The sequence below is a fragment of the Nipponia nippon genome, unplaced genomic scaffold (genome assembly GCF_047370975.1).
Source record: "Nipponia nippon isolate SJK-2023a ecotype South Korea unplaced genomic scaffold, ASM4737097v1 scaffold_6, whole genome shotgun sequence".
Taxonomy (NCBI): Eukaryota; Metazoa; Chordata; class Aves; order Pelecaniformes; family Threskiornithidae; genus Nipponia; species Nipponia nippon.
The window spans coordinates 77,491,761-77,511,944 of NW_028262380.1; the positions used below are offsets into that span (position 1 = coordinate 77,491,761).

At 42.7% G+C, this 20,184-nt stretch overlaps 1 protein-coding gene across 7 annotated transcripts in view; it reads left to right on the plus strand.

Annotated features, from left to right (window-relative positions):
* NDNF (neuron derived neurotrophic factor) overlaps positions 1–5,877 on the plus strand; it is a 28,978-nt gene extending 23,101 nt beyond the window's left edge. For all 7 annotated transcript variants that reach the window (XM_087736535.1, XM_087736537.1, XM_087736536.1 and 4 more), the window contains 3 exons: positions 1,554–1,739; positions 2,772–2,896; positions 3,824–5,877. In XM_087736535.1, the coding sequence (XP_087592661.1) occupies positions 1,554–1,739; positions 2,772–2,896; positions 3,824–5,217 (1,705 nt within the window). In that variant the 3' untranslated portion in view covers positions 5,218–5,877. The remainder of the gene's footprint in view (positions 1–1,553; positions 1,740–2,771; positions 2,897–3,823) is intronic.
* Positions 5,878–20,184: the final 14,307 nt, after the last annotated feature.

The following is a 20,184-nucleotide window of genomic DNA, read 5'->3' on the forward strand; positions in this document are numbered from 1 at the left end:
GGAGGGCGGGAAGGGGCATGCGGGGATTTTGGGGCCGCTGGGGAGTGGAGTCTTGCTGAAAGCTCCCAGAGGGTCAGAGAGGGTGGGCTAGGGAGGAGGAGGGTCCCGCGCCGTGACCACACCGGCCTCCAGTGGCTCCTTTGGGGTTTTTGGAAGGTAAAGCTGTGGGAGGGGGAAGGAGGAGGCTGCTGTGGCTTCCCTCAGGGGCGCCTGTTTATATTTTCATAAAGTGCTTGAAGGGGAAGAGCAATTTTCTTATGGCTTAGACTACATCATGCCACTTCTGGAGGAGCTTTATGTTTGCAATTTTTACATAAAATATTAGGGAAAGGTCAAGTGGAGGGGAAAAAAACCCCAATCTTAACAGCAGATTTGATCTTAAAGGTAAAAAGAAAGAGTTTGTTACAAAGCCATAGTTACAGTGCAGTACAAGGAGCGGTGCATGACCGCACATTCAGCCAAGTAACAACAAGATAAAAACTGTTCCTGCCAGCTCAGATTTTTGTCATGCTTCTCCCTAAAGCCAGTGGCTAACCCAGTTTAGGTAATGGCTTAAACCTCCTCTTTCTAATTTTAAAAAATGTCGTCATTTAGCAATTTGAACTCACTATATTCGTACCAGAAATGGGCTTTGTTTCCCCCCCTGTAACCCCCCCCATACCAGAGCCATTACATATGAGATCATCTACTGTACGGAAAGGAGATTTCCAGTCTGTCCCACTGTATATTTGGGTATATATAATGGGTAGTCATTACTGACCTAGTTGTAGACATAATAATGAAAGGCTGAGATTATGAATTATTATGCCTAATTTGTAAGGGATTCTCTGCTTTTGTGTTTTACAATTCCCATCAGGCTTGAGGATTAAGCCCTGCTGAATTACATGCTAATACCAATGTGCCTTGAATATGTGTGGGTTTATGTCACGTGTTTTCCTAATTCACTATTTTTATACAGAACAATTTCACTGGAAATATTTATTTTTCAAAGGATTGTTAGAAGCCCAACCAGAATCTCTGAAGGAAAGTGATGTACCCTCCATCTGCTCTGTGCATACTCTAGCTCCCACGTCCAGCGAGCTCTGTTTCTGCTATGGCAAAACATCAAACTGTAGCTCTACCAAAGTATGTGGACGGCTTTTGCTCTTTGTTAATAAGAAGGAGAGATACCAATTTGCAACCAGTGTGCGGGCTTGCTTTCAATTACAGTTCAAGATGGAAAACAACCCTTATTTACATACTTTTTCCAAGCACTGTGACGATGCAAGCTTAGTCCTTATAATACGTATTCCTAGTGCTTGTACGGCAGTACAGTGAAGGTGCCTGCAAAACATGAAATGCATGAGACGTTGTTATAGGTATGCCCGTGTTTCAGCAGTAAATCAGCCCACAAGAGCCACGCAAGTTTGCAGCTAGCCGAGTCAGCCACCGCGGGTCACGAATAAACCAGTCCTTCACCACAGTCTTGCCCACTAGCGTGGGACAAGCTGGCAGCTGCTCCTGCTGCGTGTGGTGCAGCCCTCCTCAGGTGGGACTCCCTCTCGTTGCTGTAGGATGCTCCTGCTGTGCTGCCCGCTGCTGCTGCTGCTGCCGCTCAGCTCCAGGCCCCAGAAGTTACCTACCAGAGATGAGGAACTCTTCCAAATGCAGATCCGGGACAAAGCGTTTTTTCACGATTCATCAGTCATCCCAGATGGAGCCGAAATTAGCAGCTACCTCTTCCGAGACACCCCTAAAAGGTATTTCTGTCTGGCTCAAGTGAGGAAGTTGTACTTTGAAGATACTAGCTTTATTTGCTGGGTGTTTTTAAATAAAAATTGGATCTAAACCAGAAAAATTCAATTGCCAGTGTTCTGTCTGGTGAAGTAACTAACTATGAGAGTTTCCATCCCAATCTGGCCTCCCCAGCTGAGGGTCTATCCAATTTACTTGATTTCTGGGATAAACCCAGAGCTCCCACAGACCGCAGAAGTTCCCTGAAGTGGGGCCACAAACCGTGCCTGGAAGCAAAGGGAGCGGGAAGGAAATTAGAAACTACAGGCTTACCCCACCACACTTGTCTCTCTTCATTATTTCATATTGTGCTTTAAAGAAGCAGCGTAAGCCAGTCTGGTCTGAACTCCCCACTTCCCAAACTCGACCCTGTGGGTCAGAAAATACCAAGGTTAGACTGGGGAAGAACCTGAGGCTCCAGAGAGTTCAGGGAAAACTAGCATTGCCACCTTCCTCTTCATAGCTTACACCTCCTTCAGCCTTCCACAGTGAGAAACACTTTACAATAAATGACGCATAGTGCTTGGAGGGATGCGGGAGGACAGCTGAAGGTGTGTGTATCTGTATGTGCTTCTAGAGCACTCACCTGGACATAGCATAAAATGAGCGTCCTGCTTTGAAGAGCATATCCCTGAATTCCAGAAAGATCCCGTTTCCCTCATTTATACCTTTGTGACCATTTATGCTGTATATAGTTAGTGTAGGGGTGAAAAGGGAAGCTGACGGAGGGGAGGGCAGGCGGCCAGAAACCCCTCTGCCGTGTCTTGGCAAGCAAAGTGTGAACTCTGCAGCACCGTTTTAGGGGGGGGGGGACTCCCCTCACCTCCCTAGCTCTCGCCCAGCGGCCTTTCCGTATTCCCTCTGCACACGCTTGCCTGTAAGTAACGCTTTTGTCTCTGTTGCTCCACCAAGATCAACCTTGATAGTGTCAAGTCAGTCCCTGCCGGTTGGCTGCCATCAGGATTTACTGACGTGTGGGTCTGTTAACCTTCCCCTAGGTACTTCTTTGTGGTTGAAGAGGACAACACTCCCTTAGCAGTGACAGTGACACCATGCGATGCCCCTCTGGAGTGGAAACTGAGTGTGCAAGAGCTCCCGGAGGAAGCCAGTGGAGAAAGTTCAGGTAACAAACCATCGACAACTTCCCTTGCACCTCAGAGACCTGCTTTTCTCCTGGATTTGAAGCCCCTCAAACTGGTCTCAGTGTGACACTGAGTCTCACAGCAGGCCCATCTTTATGATCTCCTGCTGTTTGGATCTTCAGCCCCAGTCCTGCCGTTGTGCAGGAAACTGGCAGCAGGTAGCAAAATGACAAGCAATAGGGCTGTAAGAAAGTAAAAGTAAAAGCTGAGGTTGTAGTTAGAGAGTGCACTGGATGCTGCCACAACAAACTGTGTTTGCCCAGAGCAACTCAGTTTCACGGGGGCTTTGCTGTGAGCTGCGTACACAAGATAAGAACTGGAGAGACAGGGCTGGCATTGCAGCAGGGCCAAGCTTGCCCCTTTGAGGGGACTCATCTGTAGACATGGAGCTTATTTGGAAATAGCCATATAACTGCTACTCGAGAGAGAAAAGGTCTTTGGCTTCCAGAGCCTCTCACACAAGTGCTAAAATGTCACACACACATTGTATGGTATGCACAGCTTTGGCCCCCACTGTATTTAGGCACAAAATTTTAGCATAACTCCGAGGGCTGAAGCTAAGGGCCCAGGTCCAGAAACAGGCAGCAGAGTCAGTTCCCCCTGGGGAACTGTATGGCATCTGCAAGTTGGGTTCTTGAAGCACGCTAGTGGAAGGTATTAGCTACCATTCACGAGACTCCATCAATACTGGTCAGGTGCAATTTCTATTGCGTTTGGTTTTAACCTGAATGCCAAACCAATTTGCCTCTCTGATTTGACAGAAGTATTGATTACATCTTCCTCAGAAGATAAAACCTTTCTTTTTCATCTCACTTTTGTATTTTATGTAGAAGAATCTGTTAAGAGTTTTATTTTCTCATATTCGCAGATTGTGTCTGTACAAATGTTTTTCTTTGCTTGTAATCTAGGTGAACCGGAACCTCTTGAGCAACAGAAACAGCAGATTACTAATGAGGAAGGCACCGAGCTGTTCTCTTACAAAGGCAATGATGTTGAGTACTTTGTGTCCTCTAGTTCCCCATCTGGTTTGTACCAACTAGATCTGCTGTCGACAGAGAAAGATACACATTTCAAAGTGTACGCAACCACTACTCCAGAGTCAGACCAACCTTATCCTGAATTACCTTACGATCCCAGAATCGATGTCACTTCTCTGGGACGTACAACAGTGACGCTGGCGTGGAAACCAAGTCCCACCGCCTCCTTACTAAAGCAGCCAATTCAGTATTGCATAGTCATCAATAAAGAACACAATTTCAAAAGCCTCTGTGCTGTTGAAGCCAAGCTCAGTTCTGATGATGCCTTCATGATGGCTCCAAAACCAGGTCTGGATTTCAGTCCATTTGACTTTGCCCATTTTGGCTTTCCCTCGGACAACAACTCTGGCAAAGAACGTGGTTTCCTGAAATCATCATCAAAGTTTGGGCGCCAAACGCCCTCAAAGCCGAGAGTTGACCTGCATAAAGTTTGTATCGGGAACAAGAACATCTTCACAGTGTCTGACCTGAAGCCCGATACGCAGTACTACTTTGACATGTTTGCGGTAAATACCAACACTAACATGAGCACCGCGTATGTTGGCACCTTTGCCAGAACGAAGGAGGAGGCTAAACAGAAAACAGTCGAACTGAAGGACGGCAAAGTTACAGATGTGTTCATCAAGAGAAAGGGAGCCAAATTTCTACGGTTTGCTCCCGTTTCATCTCACCAAAAAGTCACCTTCTCCATTCATTCGTGCCTGGATGCTGTTCAGATCCAAGTGAGAAGAGATGGAAAACTTCTCTTGTCTCAAAACGTGGAGGGTGTGCGGCAGTTCCAGCTTCGGGGAAAAGCAAAAGCTAAATACCTCATTAGGCTGAAAGGAAGCAAAAAAGGTGCTTCTATGCTGAAGATCCTGGCTACGACAAGGCCTAACAAGCAGTCGTTTCCTTCTCTTCCTGAAGATACACGAATCAAAGCTTTTGACAAACTCCGCACGTGTTCTTCGGTCACGGTGGCGTGGCTGGGCACGCAGGAGAGAAACAAATTCTGCATCTACAAAAGGGAAGTGGATGACAATTACAATGAAGAGCAGAAGAAAAGAGAGCAGAACCAGTGCTTGGGTCCGGATACGAGGAAGAAATCGGAAAAGGTTCTCTGTAAATACTTCCACAGCCAGAACATCCAGAAAGCAGTGACCACAGAGACAATCAGAGGCCTGCAACCTGGCAAGTCCTACCTGCTGGACGTTTATGTGATCGGGCACGGCGGGCACTCCGTGAAATATCAGAGCAAATTGGTGAAAACGAGGAAGTTCTGTTAGTGCCCCTGTACATAGAAATATATGGAACTCCCGTCTGAACACTATGCTACTTCCAAGTATACAGATTGACTACTTGCACAGCTGAGAAGTTGTGACCTGTATTTGTACTGTGTAGAAAAGATATCAGCTTGTATATTTATGTTTACATAAGTAATTGGAGGAACTGAGGCTGGTGCTCTCTGGTAGCATCTGGCAACGCTGTTATCGTGTGTCCGGTGACCCACATGTGATGCTCAGTAGATGTCCAAGGTAGCAGGAAACCTCGAAGGGATTGGCACTCCTTTGCTTCCATATTGCATGAACTGCTTCTAAATTATTTTATACTTAAAAGGCTGAGATACATCATCCGTCCACCTTGTTATCCACACACAAAACTCACAGACCTACACCCTTTCTCTCAGTGTAGATGGTAGGGTTCCTGTAAATTATTTTATAGAGTCTTGTTTTAAATGTTTATGTTTCTATGATTGTAAACTATTAAAATATCTTCCCAATAAATTACAGATCTAAACTAAGTATTAACTGGGCTGCAGATGAAGCAGTTTCATTGCTAATGTAAATTCTTACCTAGCTGATTTTCATGTTTAAATAATGTATTTCATGTACAAAGTTGCCATAACGTTATATTCCTGTACATAAAATTAAAAATATTAGATTATATATTGTTTCTTTTTCCTTGACATTCTAAGGGGGCAAACAGACTTGGGGACAGAAGAGGCGTGCTGAAACTTGAACTGAATTCAGCTAGGATGTGCCTCTCTCTTGCTGTTCTTCGTCTTTTTGGGCAAGGTGACTGAAGTCCAGTAGAATTCATGATGTTACCGAGTCAGTCAAAATCTGCAAGGGAGTGCAGGCCAGCGAAGGAGGGGTATTTGTGGCATGCTCTGGGTCTGCAGTGCTACAAGCCCTAAAGGAGCAGGACAGCACAGAGGAGCTTCACTTGTCCCGGGTGAGAATGGATCTTGTTTCGTCGCGGTTGCAAGTGCCGCCAGCGCTCCGCAAGGAGCTCGCAGTCCAAGTTAGAGAGACCATACAATTCAAACAAATAACACGCCAGAGAACCAGTTGTTATTTTTGTTAGATTATCATTGAAAACATTTGCTTTCTGGATGCTGCTGGTTTTGACCGCAGTAATAATAAGCTGAGAGGATTATTTTTTTCCAGTGACAAAAATGGTACTGCTAAGGGAAAAAAGTGTACTGTCATTTAAATTGCAGTTATTTCCATTGTGTAGATTTCTTTAAAATATGAAATGTCTCGATCTCGTCTTTTCTAAATTTTCTTACTTGTCTTTCCACACGTCACCTTTATTGACTGAAAAACTTGTCTAGAGTTGCTTAATGGAAAACACACTTCTGAGAAGCAACTAGACCAGCCCCATTTCAAGTGGCTAGGAGCAGGACACGTGCTGCCTCAATGCCAATGTAGTACGGGTCAGGGCCTCAGGACAGGTAACTGAGACCTTTTTTTCTTGGTCCCATTCTATGTGTCAGCCCGCAGCAGTCAGGCAGTGGATGTCAGGGCTTATTCAAAGACAGTCTCTGTCTCTTCCTTAGGTGCCTGTCCACAAAACGTCTCACTGCTGTGACTTTAGCACCTGCAGCCCCCTCGGGGCTCTGAAGATGAGGGAAAGGGACCAAAATCCACGTAAAGGCCGAAAGCAGATTCCTCCTAGGCTGCTCGCAGGGGAGGCAAGAACTCTCCATCCCTGCAGAGGTGAGCTCCAGTTTTCCTTGGCCCCATAGCGCTGAGCTCTTCAGGTTTTCCTTTCTGCTGCCCCCAGCACATTTCAGTTTGCAGACAGGTGGGCGGCAGCAGGGTTTTGTGGCTGCGCAAGCTCCCACGCTGTTCCACAGGCCGAGTTTGCTGTGGCAATTCTCCAAGAAAGGCAGATACTGTATGAAGGCTGATCAGAAGACGCCCGCTATGTTTAATGTACTTATATAATAAACCGAATAATTGAAATTTAGATTTCTCCAGAGATGATCTCCTTTCCTCATTGGAAAACATCTCTCTGATTTCTTAAAGTGAATGGCTTCAGTCACACATGCCTGCTAGATGACTGTGTCGGGGCGTAGGTGCGCGGTAGGTGACTACAGCTGGGAATCCCTCAAGAACGGGAGTGTGGTATGTGTGTTAGATCACTGGTTGCCGGGGGATGCTTTCCCTACATTTCGCTGTCCAAAAAGCTACTGAATCCTTTAGTTAAAGGCAACGCTTTTGAGCATTTCTCTGTTCACCACTGCCATTTTTGTGGGGAATGGTACCCCTCCCATTGCCTTATTATGATGTTTACTTGAAAACATGTTTCATCACCATTCCAGCATTATTTGTTCCCTTTAGCCAGGTTTCTCTGTTTGGATATTCATCCAGCTCACTTGGCTTTTCTGCCCGCTAACCACTTAAGTTTGCAGTATGTCACAAAATGAAAAAATTCCCCAAGATGCGTGCATCTTCTATTTCTGAACGCTACATTTTCAAAGAAAAATGTCACAATATTTGTCTTTATTCCCACTGGAATTCTTCTTTTCCCAAACAACTAGCTCTATTTATTCTTCTGGATGAAACTGAGACTGTACTAGTATCACATCTACTAATCATCCTGCTATTATTCAGGTCTTAATGGAGTCAAGTGGCTCTGAGACAGGCAGTTCTTATTTTGAAGGCTGGAGTAAAAATAAGGGCACCAGTCTTTATACAGTGCAAATACAAGTCACCCTTAAGTGGGAGGTGACTGAAGTGGGTATTAAAGTAAAATAGGTATCGTCTACTGGGAAAGCTCCAGACTGAGTGTTTGTGAAGCAGAGAGCCTGCGTAAGGAGTCACAGCATGGGAGACCAAAGACCTTTCCTCATGCCCCATCGCTGCCAGTCAGCCTGGCCATGAATGCAGTTCAGGCTATATGTGCCTTCATTCTCTGGCTTACCTCATCACCAATGTACAGCTTTCTGTCTACCGAGAAATAAAACAAATCTGCAGGCTCATTTTACATGGGCCACAGAACAACAGTAACTTCAAACTGCTGCCCTGCCTTGGGTCAGACTTAGTCACAGATCTGGATCCTGTTATTAATCCCGTCACATCTGTATCTCTAGTTTCACATCAAAACATATATGAAAAACTTCTTAAAGAATATAATAGTTGGATACCTGGCATAAAAGGTCAAAAAAACCCCGGTATATCACATTCACATACAAATATAACAAATATATAACATATAAAAGTTTTTTTAAGCACAAGGCTGGAGAGGTAATTAAAATAGAAACATAAGCTTGGAAATGGAAGGTTAAATGGAGTTCAGCGTTTGTATTGATGGTATGGGTCCCTCTGGGAAACAAAATGCCATGCCGGAATATGCAGCTGAGGAACACGCAGGGCTATAGGAAGGCAGCATACGGTGGCCCACTCTGGTGGCAGCGCCTCCATCTACTGCAGGACTGTGTAACAGAGAAGAAATTCTTTACACATTTTTTTGGTGGTGTTTGTTTCAAAACGAGTAAAAAGTCATTGAGCCATTGCATACCACAGCAAGATAATCTTCAACACCTTCATCAATCAAAGGGGAGCTTATCTAATTTTACTGATTTACTTACTGACAAATCTGGCAGCAGCCTTACAATGTAAGCTTCAAAGAGCCCAAAGGACAAAACGGTCCGTGAGTTACAGAACACAAGGTTATGATGGTAGCAAAACTGCGGAATCAATCAATCAGTTACACACACAGACATACAACTTCATTTCAAGAACTCTGCTTGTAAAAACAACATAGGGGTGTCAAAGCCATATTTGTTTGGGTTCTAAGTAGCAATTTTAAGACTGATAACAGGGAGAAAGAAAATCCTTATTTGGAACAGCAAACATGTTTTTTACCTTAGCACTTGACAAAAAAAAAATGCAATAGTTGCGGTTGCTCAAAGTCTTCTGAATATTTAGCTTTCAAGTTACCATGTTTGAATACATTCAGTTAAATGGGATGTGAAAATGCATGTTATCTAATTCAGTACATAAACAACGATGAGCAACTGTGTACCAGGAACCTTGAACTCTTCTTTCTCTCCCTCTCTCTGCTTGGAAACCTATTCATAAACCTTTGTGATAGCAGAGATCAGCCCTCAAGTTTTGTGGCAGTACACACATCTTTGGTCTGACTGACCACACAGAGATTGTCCCAGATCTGCACAGAGGTACTCTACCTATTAATTAATTCAAATTACTGTGACTTCAGAGTTATTTAGAAGTAAAGACATATTTCAGTAAAGCGTATCGTTTACACTTGGCTTGTACTGAGCAGGGAACATGAGGCTGAAGGCTGGTGTACGCTGTGAAAAGCTTTTAGCACAGGTTAAAGACTGGCAGTCATCCAATGTTACTCATATCCTAGTAAGCCGTTGGTCTTTGACAGAGCCTTAGGAGAAGTCAGTATTCACCCACCCGTTTGGCGCAGTTAGAGAAGCCGTCTCTTCCATTTTCTACAAGTGGTACTCATTTTTATCTTGTCTTGTAAAAAATATACTGCTACGAATAAAACAGCAACAAACCTTGTACTCGTGAGTACAGTGTTTAGTTCAAACACCAATTGTCATGTAGTTCTGCTAATCTGGCCAGCGAGCCTTCTCAGGTTTTAAGGCCGCTATCAACAAGCACTTCAGGTCAATGAGTTACTCCAGGGAGACCTTCTTTTTATGTCTCAGATAAAAGAACTCAAACCCACAGTTTCGGCATGAATGCATATTTTATCTTCTCGCTTGCCCAGCACCAAGAACATAATTCATGTTTGAAAAGTGCGGTGTCTCCTTGCAGTGTTTTTGTCTGCTTCAGAAGTGCAAGCCCGTTTCCCAGAGAAGTCAAACAAACTCACTCTTGGCATAATGAATGAAATTAGCAAATGAAGAAACTCTGCTGGGAAGGGTTACTTTGCTGAGAGTGCTGCACGCTGACTTTTGGTCCAGGGGACGACTCCCCAAGCAGTCTGTCTGGCAATTTCCCCCGGTTTGTGTATCAACGTAATTAGTAGCTACCTGGTACAATTAACATCAGTTGGGTCCCTGTCTTGTAACGTGATGCTCTGTGTCCACACAGGGACCTGCTGTGGCTGGAAGTCAGCGTTAAGGCAGGGGCTCCCCTACGCAGATCTCCTTTCAGGATTTGGGCTTTAAACTGTGAGGCCCTCTAGAGAGTACAAGGACCGTGTGAATTGACAGCATTTGATAAATAATATGTGTAGACTAATTTACATTGTTTCTCTGGCCAAAAACGTATTTTACTATTTGGGAAAAGGAGGGCGGTTGGTTTCTTTTTCCACCAATAGTAATCTGTATTCTTCTTAACCACATAAAGTGGAGAATTTAGCTGTGTATTTCCACTCCTGTTTCCCTTTTCCAATTTCATTTTGCAAGCGTTCCTGCAGGTCCAAGCTAAAATGAACAGATAAAGTCTTGGCATATGCAAAGAAAATATTTTATAAGATTCTGGATGCCCAAGTATACATGAAGTTCTTGCCCTAGTGCGGAAAGTTAGGAAGGACCGGAGTACTCCTGAGGTATTAACATTTTCTTTTATGTCCTCTTCCATTTCATAATGTTTGCTATTACTTAAAAGGTCTCCTGGCATTCCCGCGATGTTCGGAGGCTAGAGAAATGTGAAGGTTTTTTTCTTGCCTATTACACACTTTTTATTGTTTTGCCTGTTACTTCTTGCTGCTGGTTTTCATTCAAACACATCTGCTTAGAAGGTGCAGCAGAATAAGATGCCCAGTTTTGCCCAATAAACAAACTCAGAGCAATTTCACTTCCTCTTCTGGGAGGCAAGTAACAACGATCCTGTTAAAAACCACGGGGCTGTGGCCTATCAGCAAAGCCACCTACTGACGCCATAGAAACCTGAGGAAAACCCTTTAAAAAACCCTTTCTCTGCTGGCCCTCCCTCTTACACAGACTTTTTATGGCAGTATGGGTACAAAACAAAACCACACCAAAGAAGATGGCTTTTTCCATCTGCTTTTACCTCACTTTCACTGATTTAAGCGGCTACACAAAGCGCAAGCTAGTTCTGCAGGGAAATGTCAGCCTGCTCTCCAGAGCGTGCGGCTCCCCGTCGGCCCCGCAGAGCCTGGGAGGATGCAGCTGGGCTTCATTACCAGCCCCACCACTGGGGCCAGGTGACCCTGCTTCCTCTAACAAGCCTTTTAACATGAACTATAAAAGATGCCTGTCCTGCCTGAGGAGGAGGGAAGGTAAGAGTAAGTTGTTAGAGGTAGGTAAGTCAGTCTGCCTGTCTGTCTTTGCCTTTTTAAGTTTGTTTTTAAGTAAAAGGAGAATTTTTGGATCTGTAGGGCTTTGGGCTTGTTTTTTAGCTTTGCTAGGCAGACTTATTTTTTCTTTTTGTGATACTGGAATTTCAGCCAGTTATTTGTGAGTGATTTGTAAATGTGGCCCTATTAAAAGAAAGAAAAATTTCCCTCTTCACTCCTGTCTGAGGAGCGTATGTACTTCTTGCCTGTACTAGGTTTCCTGAGCTGGTTAACTTCATGCGTTAAGGGGTTTAATGTAAACTATGATGTCTTCTTACTTTAGAAAACAAACAAAAGAATTCTGGAAGCCTTTCTCTGCTTTCTGAGTAAACAATGAGTAAGTACTTCATATCATACATGTGTGTTGATAATGTAATGGCAAAGCTATTAAAAGGCTGATACAGAGGAAATAATTAATTGCTGGGTTTGGTGGGTATTAATGCTGTGTTGGCACATGTGCTGATTCCCATTACCTGTTTTGTCCACCCCTGCTATGCCTGTATTTTAATGCTGGGTTCAGATGGTACTGCAGGCTTTTCTTCTGTGGCAGTAAGGGTAGGCTCTAGGCTGTTTAAGGCTACAGGTATTCAGAGGCTTAATTTGTTTCGATCTGAATAGGAACGAAACCTATCCGTATGATTTGCATACATGTATTTGTATTGCTTAGCTATTTAATTACAGTGCTAGCTATGTACTTAGTGACTGAAATAAGATGGAAGACATGGAGGAAGTTTTCTTAAAAATATAAAATTTGTCTTGGCTTTTGCTGTATCAGGCAGAGGTGTGAGCATTTTCTCTGATGTTGTTACAGCCCCTAAGTATTACTGGGAAACAATCTCTTGCTCCAGACAGCTGAAGTAAAATTTCCAGCTTTTTGAAGTCAATGGATTGCTTTCTTGACTACATCATGCTTGTGCTACAATCAGTCTTGTTCTACAAATGGTTTCAGTGTAGGCAATCTAAAAAGGCCACATCCTAGATTCAGCAGATGCTAATGCATCTTCCCGCTAGAGCAAATCACGTTTGGTATGTGTGGACTAGTTTTATGTGAGCCTTTTCCAGAAGGTGTTAGTTCTCATCAAACTTACTCGACTAGCAGGGTCAAGCCATCACTGAACACTTCTGAAAAACCTGCCCTAGGTACTCTGAATGCCAAGTAAACGATGGCAGATACAGAATTTGACAGGGTGGTTTTGACAGGAGAGGTTACACGCTATTTGTGTCATGTTGCAAGTGAAACCTCTCTGTTATTAGTAATATGTAGTATAACACCTGTTAGAAGTAAGCAGGCATGTGCTTAGGTGTTTCACTTTATTAAGAGAAATGTGTGTTTGTAGCAACAGGCAGCTGAAATAACTGTAAATTTCTGCTCCAATGGGTTAGCTTAAATAAATGTTGACAGGATTATTAACTATTAATCTTATAACGCATACCTTCCTAAAGGACCTGAATTCGCATTTTAGTTGAGCCAAAATACTTGTTCTAAGCCTAGCAAGTCTGGTAGTGCAGGGTCTGACTGACCAGGTGAAACCTGTTTGTAAGATGAGAGTAGGACTGCTTCTTCATTAAATCACAAATAGGAAACCCTGCTTTAGCTTGCTTTGCTTCTAGAATGAGAGACAAATTATTCTGCTTATTCCTAAAGTAAAAGTATGGGGGGTTTGGATGGGTGAAAAAGATCAGAGAGTCTGGATTGGAAAATGATCTGATGTCTGGTGCTCAGTCGTTTAACTTAATTCCTAATTCATACCTGTTTTGTTACCTATGCCGTTCCACACCTGGGATTGCACGCTATTTCATGTGCAACAGTGGGATATAGAACAAAAGCTGAGACTTAAAAGTTTTGTAAAGTAAAAGATTTTAATTTTCCCTTTTCCCCCCAATTTCTTCAAGTGTTAATGTTTACAGCACACTCATTTCTACTTGACTTCCCCACCCCCCTGCCTTTTCAAGCTGCTGTTCCACGAATGTTGCATTTTCCTGTTCAGCTGCAGCTGGCTCTGGCTCTGTAATTCAAACCTATATGTAGAGGAGAAGCTAGGCTTTTCACATCATTTCCATATTCAACCTCTTCCCCAGTAGCTCCATGTTATTGAGGAGAGCCTTTCATTTGTTGTCTTTAGGTACTTTACAGAGAGTGTCAGTGAATCTGTGAAAGGCTGCAATAGCAACTGATAACATTCAGAGATGGTATAGTCTTCTAAATAAGTGTCTAGACTGGCTTATAAACTTGTGGTATTAATCCTGTCGGAGATGCAAGTTCTTACTTCATTTAATCTCTTCAATGGTTCCAAAGCCTACTTTGGAAGAATGCTTTTATTGCTTCTCTAAAGTCCACGTAACTGGTTATAATAATCATAATCCTCGGCTTGCCTGGACAACCACTGCTGATACCAGGAACATACTCTCCCCCCCCCCCCTTTTTTATTAAGCCATTTATTTTAAAAAGAAATATTTATAAATGCAAGTTTAAGTGACCTGATAACACTGATAGGTTTTGGGATGCGGCTAGTTATTACTTTCCAGCACAACTTGCTCTTTAATGGTAGGTATCTGTCTGTTTACCACAAAAAGGACTTGTCTATATCATAATATGCATGAGTGAATAAGGAAGGCATAGTTGGCATTCTGATCTTGCAGCCATTGTGTATTTTGGAAAGTCTGCTGATCTACACTTTGACTTCCGCCCGCTGAAAAGCGTAGAGTTGAGGTACCTTTTGATGAACTGTTAGATAAATGTTTATCGTTCACTTCAAGAAGATATCTTTTCCTCCTCTGAAGACTTTCCTTACTGATCTGTAATTTCCTCTGTACTGTGAGAAAACTGAAAAAGAACAGGTGGAAATGTTATTACTTGAATACTTGCTGTTTATAGACACAAACTAGTATGCCTGTTAAAAAGGATGCTACATCTCAAAGCCAGGTAACTTACCAGGGAGGGATGATGTTGGCAGGAGGGTGTTCCCTTTCAGGCAGTTAAGCATGGTTCTTATGTCGCTCCTTGGTGGAATCGGGACTTACTCATCCTCTGTGTCCTGGGGAATTAATTAAGTCTTTGAGGACACAAAGATGAAGACCCTGCTGAGTGCAGGCAGGGCTTGCACATAGGCTGTGGGCACTCTTGGTATTTTTCCTCCCACGCACCCATGCATACGCCAGCTGCAGTCTGGCCCCATTATTATTACTGTGTTTATTCTCCTCAATTTCCCATCACACAACTGGGAAGTTCAATGCGAAATAAACACAAATACATTCACTTCAAGTTGTTTTGCATAGTGTTATAATTAGAAGCTGGAGACAACTCTCTCCCTTTGTTGTTCGATAGTGAGGCATTGTTCCTCCTCTTGGTTTTTCTTTTCTCAAGTACTGTCTCTTCATAGCCGTTCTTTCACAGACCAAAAGTAGTGTTGTTTTTGTTTTTTTTTTAATGTTTGACACGTTTAATGGGCAGGTATACTAAATGAATGCATATATTGTGCTGTTCTAGAGAACTGGGTTAGTCCGTCTTGAGAGCAGGCGCAGCTGCAGCCTGCCTGCAGATGTTGACCGGACAGACAGTTGCTCACGAGTGATTCGGTTAAATTTCCTCACATCCCTTTCTTTTGGAGTCATGTTGGGCAACTGCTCCTGACCTCTAATGGCTTCCTTATGTTCTTTCACCCTCTCTTGTTCAAACTGTGCAGCTGGCTGCCAGGGAGGACAGCACAGTGACAATGGCTGGTGCAAGACGGTTTGCAGGCAGATGATGCGTGACGACAGTGTATAGACAATACAGTGGTTCTCTTTCCTCTGTAATTGGTGCCTGCTGAGTGCTGGGTAATTCGTCTCATGCCCTCTCCAGAGAGGGTGGAGCAGACTTAAAGGATGCAGAGGAAACACAGTGCCTGCTGATTTGGTTTGAGCAGTAGGTTAAAGAAAGTTACAGCTGTTTCTGGATCCTGTTTAGTCGTAGGTTCCCTGTTGGTACTGACAATCATGCCTCTTTTCTCATCATGTTTTAGAGATGTTTGGTCACTTTCCTCTGGCCTTGCTCAAGTGGCATTACAGCTGATTGTATAACAACTCAGTCTAGCATTCATAGCATGCTTTGCAGGAGGCTCTGCCCAGAGGTTTTGATGAGCAGCTCCTAGTTCGGATGAAATATGGGAGAAGTGGAGAAAGACTGGAAAGTTACAAAATACTTTTTACCAGGGTCTTACGATGACTTTACATCCAAGGGTGAAGGAATTGCTTCTGACATCACCGCTGCTTCTGAGCTCGAATTTTGTCTTTGTGCATAGTTTGATGCTGTCACTCTCTCGCCCTTCTCTACGAGGTACAGCTTGACAAAGCCACTACTTACATGCTGCACGTAGTAGCGAAGCATTTATCATAACTAAGTAAAACACCAAAATACTTCTGTTTAAAAAAAAAAAAAAAATAAATCTCTGACCAGAGCTTTGAGGTAGGTCTGTCCAGACCTCTTCCCTCAAAGAGCTTTTAAACTTAAACCTCAGGTTTTCTTTGAACAAAGCCTACATGAGACAAACCTCTTAAAACAGAGACAAGAGAGGGAGGAAAGACAGACTAGACATGGGGAGGGGTTTATAAACAAATCTCCTGCTGCTCACTTTGTCCTTGCTTCCAGTCTTGGTTTCAGTCAGCTCTGTAGCTTTTGGGCTTGAAGCAGACTGCAAGTTCATTCTGGTCCCTTGTGAGTTTTTTTTCCATTGTCACTGGGGCTTGTTTCTAGCTTCTCCTGCTGCTCTTGGCTATCTCCTGAGCCTGAACTGCATGCTCATGTCTCCTTGCTGTTTGCTTCTACCCCCCCCCCCCTTAAGCACACCCAGTAGCTCTCAAATGAAGATACTGCATCCTTTTCCCTGCAGAGGGGCCCACTTGGCTCCATCACTCTCTTCAAAGGAAGATAATTCACCAAGAGAAACAAATAAATTGGATGCTGTCTGTCCTAGCCCCTAACAGAGACTTTTTTTCTGGAAAAAGAAGGGTATGTTGTGATAAATGTGAAATGTACAATATAAATATTTAGCTACTGTTACCTCATCTGTTAATGAAACATTTGAAACAGCCAGAAAACAAAGTTGTTTGTGTGCTTCTTTATATGATTTTTCTAATACTCTTTTCCATCTCAAAATACAAAAGGCAGGGTTTTGAGTTCTCATGTAATGGAGAAAACGTACAGTTACCCACACCTCCGGTTTGTGCAAAGGTTAACTGGGAGATGTCTGACTGCCTTGTACCTCAGGTGGAATTTGTGCTTTTGAGTCCTTAATTGCTATTTTTTTTGTTGTCTAGGCTGCTTATTTCTGCTACTTCAGCAGAGATCCTCATACTGAAGAGTGGAGGTTCAGTATTTGGTGTATTTTCTGCATGGGATGGATAATTTTGCTCACATTTGGTACTGTTGCAGTAGGCCTCCTGTGTGAATGTAAGTGTAGGTGTCTGCTCAGTGTAGGTGCTTAGATCAGATTAAGAGGAAATATCTGATGGGTGATGATCTGATGAGGGGTTCCTGAGAAGTATAACAAGTCTTGGTCTGCTAAAGTAATGCAGCTCCCACACTACTCTGCTCAATCAATATGGTTGCTTTTGTCCTACTCCAGTCAAACTTCCTAATGAGTTCAGAGAAGTTGTTATGGCAGAAACATACCCATCTGTAAATGAACCACTAGTGTAATGAAAAGTTACACAAGTCTATAACATCTAACCAGTTCCATGACAACTAGAGGAACAGCAAGATACTTCACAATACAAAGACAAACAATGATATTGAGGAGGAGGAACGTACATGAAAGAAACAATCAAACAACAATAACAAGAATAGAGGCACATTTTCATTAAATGAAAACATATTAAACAATGACCTTTCTGACAAACCACAGAAATGGCAAACATGCAGCCTTTTTAATAACGGTTTCACGCTGGAGTTTTGCACACACACCCCCTGGAAGCTTAATGCAGTCCAAATGTCTGTCCCTTGGACAAGGCCTATGGGTATGTGCTCTCTGGCTGAACGAACAAGTGAAAGCTTGCAGGTTACTCAAAGCTGCAGGGAATCCACGTTCCCGACTATCCTTCTCTCCATTTGAATGAATTTTTCTCATTTGATGTTTTCTTCATCCTTGCCCTTGTTTTTATGGCATGGAAATGAAGGGGAGAGGGGGAACAAAATTTTTAGTAAATGACCTGTCGTAAAAGGTATGCTTAGTCTGCTAAAAATGACTTGTCTTTGAATTTAGTCCAAGCCAGCATCTAGTTCCTACTGATGTTAGGCTGCTGTAGCACTCATCAATGTCATATTACATTTGAAATGGATAAATGCCTTGATTTATATGATGACAGGGTTTCTGATTGCTTTGTCCCATTAGGCAGATACTGTAAGCTGGAGAGGAGGGACAAAATAGCATGTGGGACGATACCAAAATCAGTAGTTGTTCTTTCTTAGACTTCTCAGAACAGTAGATTTCTTATGAAGGAAGTATTTCAGATTTTTTTTTTTTGTTAGTTTATTGAACCCTTCTTAATTCTCACTTCTTGCTAACAGCTTTCACCGATGGGATCCATCAGGTCAAATAACCATCTGGTTCTTAAATCAGGGGGTTATTATGTGACTTTAATATGTCATAACAATATCTATTAATAACATTTTCAAAAGCCAACTCAAGAGCATGAGAGATTAATTGCATTCAACTAAGTGTAGACTATTAAGAGTTAAAATCCGTGCAATGGACAAATGCTTCACCTATGTCTACTTAATGTTTTGGTCCCGACCTTTTGGATTGTTCTAGTTTTCTCCTATGTCTTTTATCATAGTTCAACGTTAGTTGTTATAACCATTCTCTAACCTTCAAAATTTCATCAGAAATAATGGTTAAGCCTATTGCCTACAAGTCTGTGAAGATGCAAACCACATGAGATGAAAATATACTACTGTCATCATTATTTGATCATGTTTTATCAGAATTAAAATGTATGGTATATAGCCCAGTAACTCTTATTGTAGTTTGTAAACTAAATGGAAGTAATGCAGTGTCAAGAACTATTGCACAAATGATAAAATTAAGCAACTCCAAATAGAAAAAAAGATGGTTTCTTGCTAAGAAAGCACAAGAAGGGAAAGGGAGACTTTGCTTCTGTTGTTCTTTGCTGGGGGCTCTGTGTGTATAGATGTGTGCCTGTGCCTCCATGAGGAGCAGATTGGGTGGGTTCAAAAATCCACTGGCTAGACTGGCAGGACTGGAGCAGCAGCTGCGTATTGAGCGCTCTGCATCCGCTGCGCTTTCCTCTCTCCCACTTCTCTCTTAGGCTCCCTTCATGCTGTAAAAATAACCTCACTTAGGCACAGATCAGGCAAAACCATGCTAGTTGTGTTGTATCCCGTGACTCTGCGCAGGTTAATGCTTTTCATCCACGTTAACAGAACAACGAAGCGTGTTCAGCATGCAGGTTGGCCGCAGCCATGTTGTACAACAAGGGCTAACTACGGCTGCTTCTCGAGTGTAGACAGGGCTTCGTTCAGCCTTTCTGTGATGAATTATTATAGTTTGGGCAGACTTTCATACAGTTTCAGAAATGGCATGTTAATGTCTTGTACCTCTTGAAAGACACACTTTTAAATAAGATGCAGCTGCATTGTATTTTCAGTCCATTCCCGTGCTGCTTTATGAGAAAAGATGACTAACTCATTTACGGCAATACTGAGCAGTAATAACTTTAAATTTATGGGGCACCCAGTGTCTAGATGCCTTAAGGCGTCTGACAGGCTATAACTTAAAATGTAACTTTAAAAAAAGCAATGTGATTTAACACAATAGAACTGATGGAGAAACAGAAACCCTATTGTGTGATAAATAGAACAGCGTCCCACAAACGGTATCAAACCCAAACTCTCTGCAGCCTGGCCCAGAGGGGTGCCATTGTTCTCTCTGAAACGTCAGAGAGGAGTACACACTTGAGCTAAGGGAAAGCATTTATACAGGCAGGCTTCGCACGTGGTAAAACAGAACCAGCTACAGCTTTAGACTGAGCGGTAGGATTTGTTGGTCTTGTTAACCAAGGCTGAATACTTCAGAAAGGAAGCAATGTAGTGGCAGACATCTTTCAAATGTCTTTCTATAGCTATTGCTTTTCTTCAAAAAGCGTGCTTTTCAAAGTACACCTGTCATCTTATTAATCATTAGATTAATCTCTACACATATACACATACCTCTTTCTCACTCCCTCTTCTCTACTAATTTCAGATAGTTACAGAACTCCTTGCTGACTTTAATCTGCTCTCAAAATCGGCTTCTGCCCCAAGGTGTAGATTTAACAGGCTTGTATCAAGCTTTTGTATTGGCTTCTGTTCTTGGCGAACAGTGGAAGTAGTTCCTGAGAGTGTGCTGCGTGAGATCCTTTCCCCCAATTGTTTCAGAGTCTCCAGACATCTCTGCTTTGTGAAGCGAAGTAGACCTGTAAAGTTTAAATAGAAGGCTTTGTGTGAAAGAGTGAACTTGTTTGAATCATTCTACACTGCTTGTAAGGAAGAACATATTTCTGTTTCAATTTTGAAAACATAAGAATAATGAAGGGAATAAAAAGAAAAATTATATTCTTGTTTTCAATCCTTCTAAGTGCTTTCAAAACTGAGTAACTTCACTAAGCAGTGCTAAGCTGCACAAAGTATTTGTAATAACACA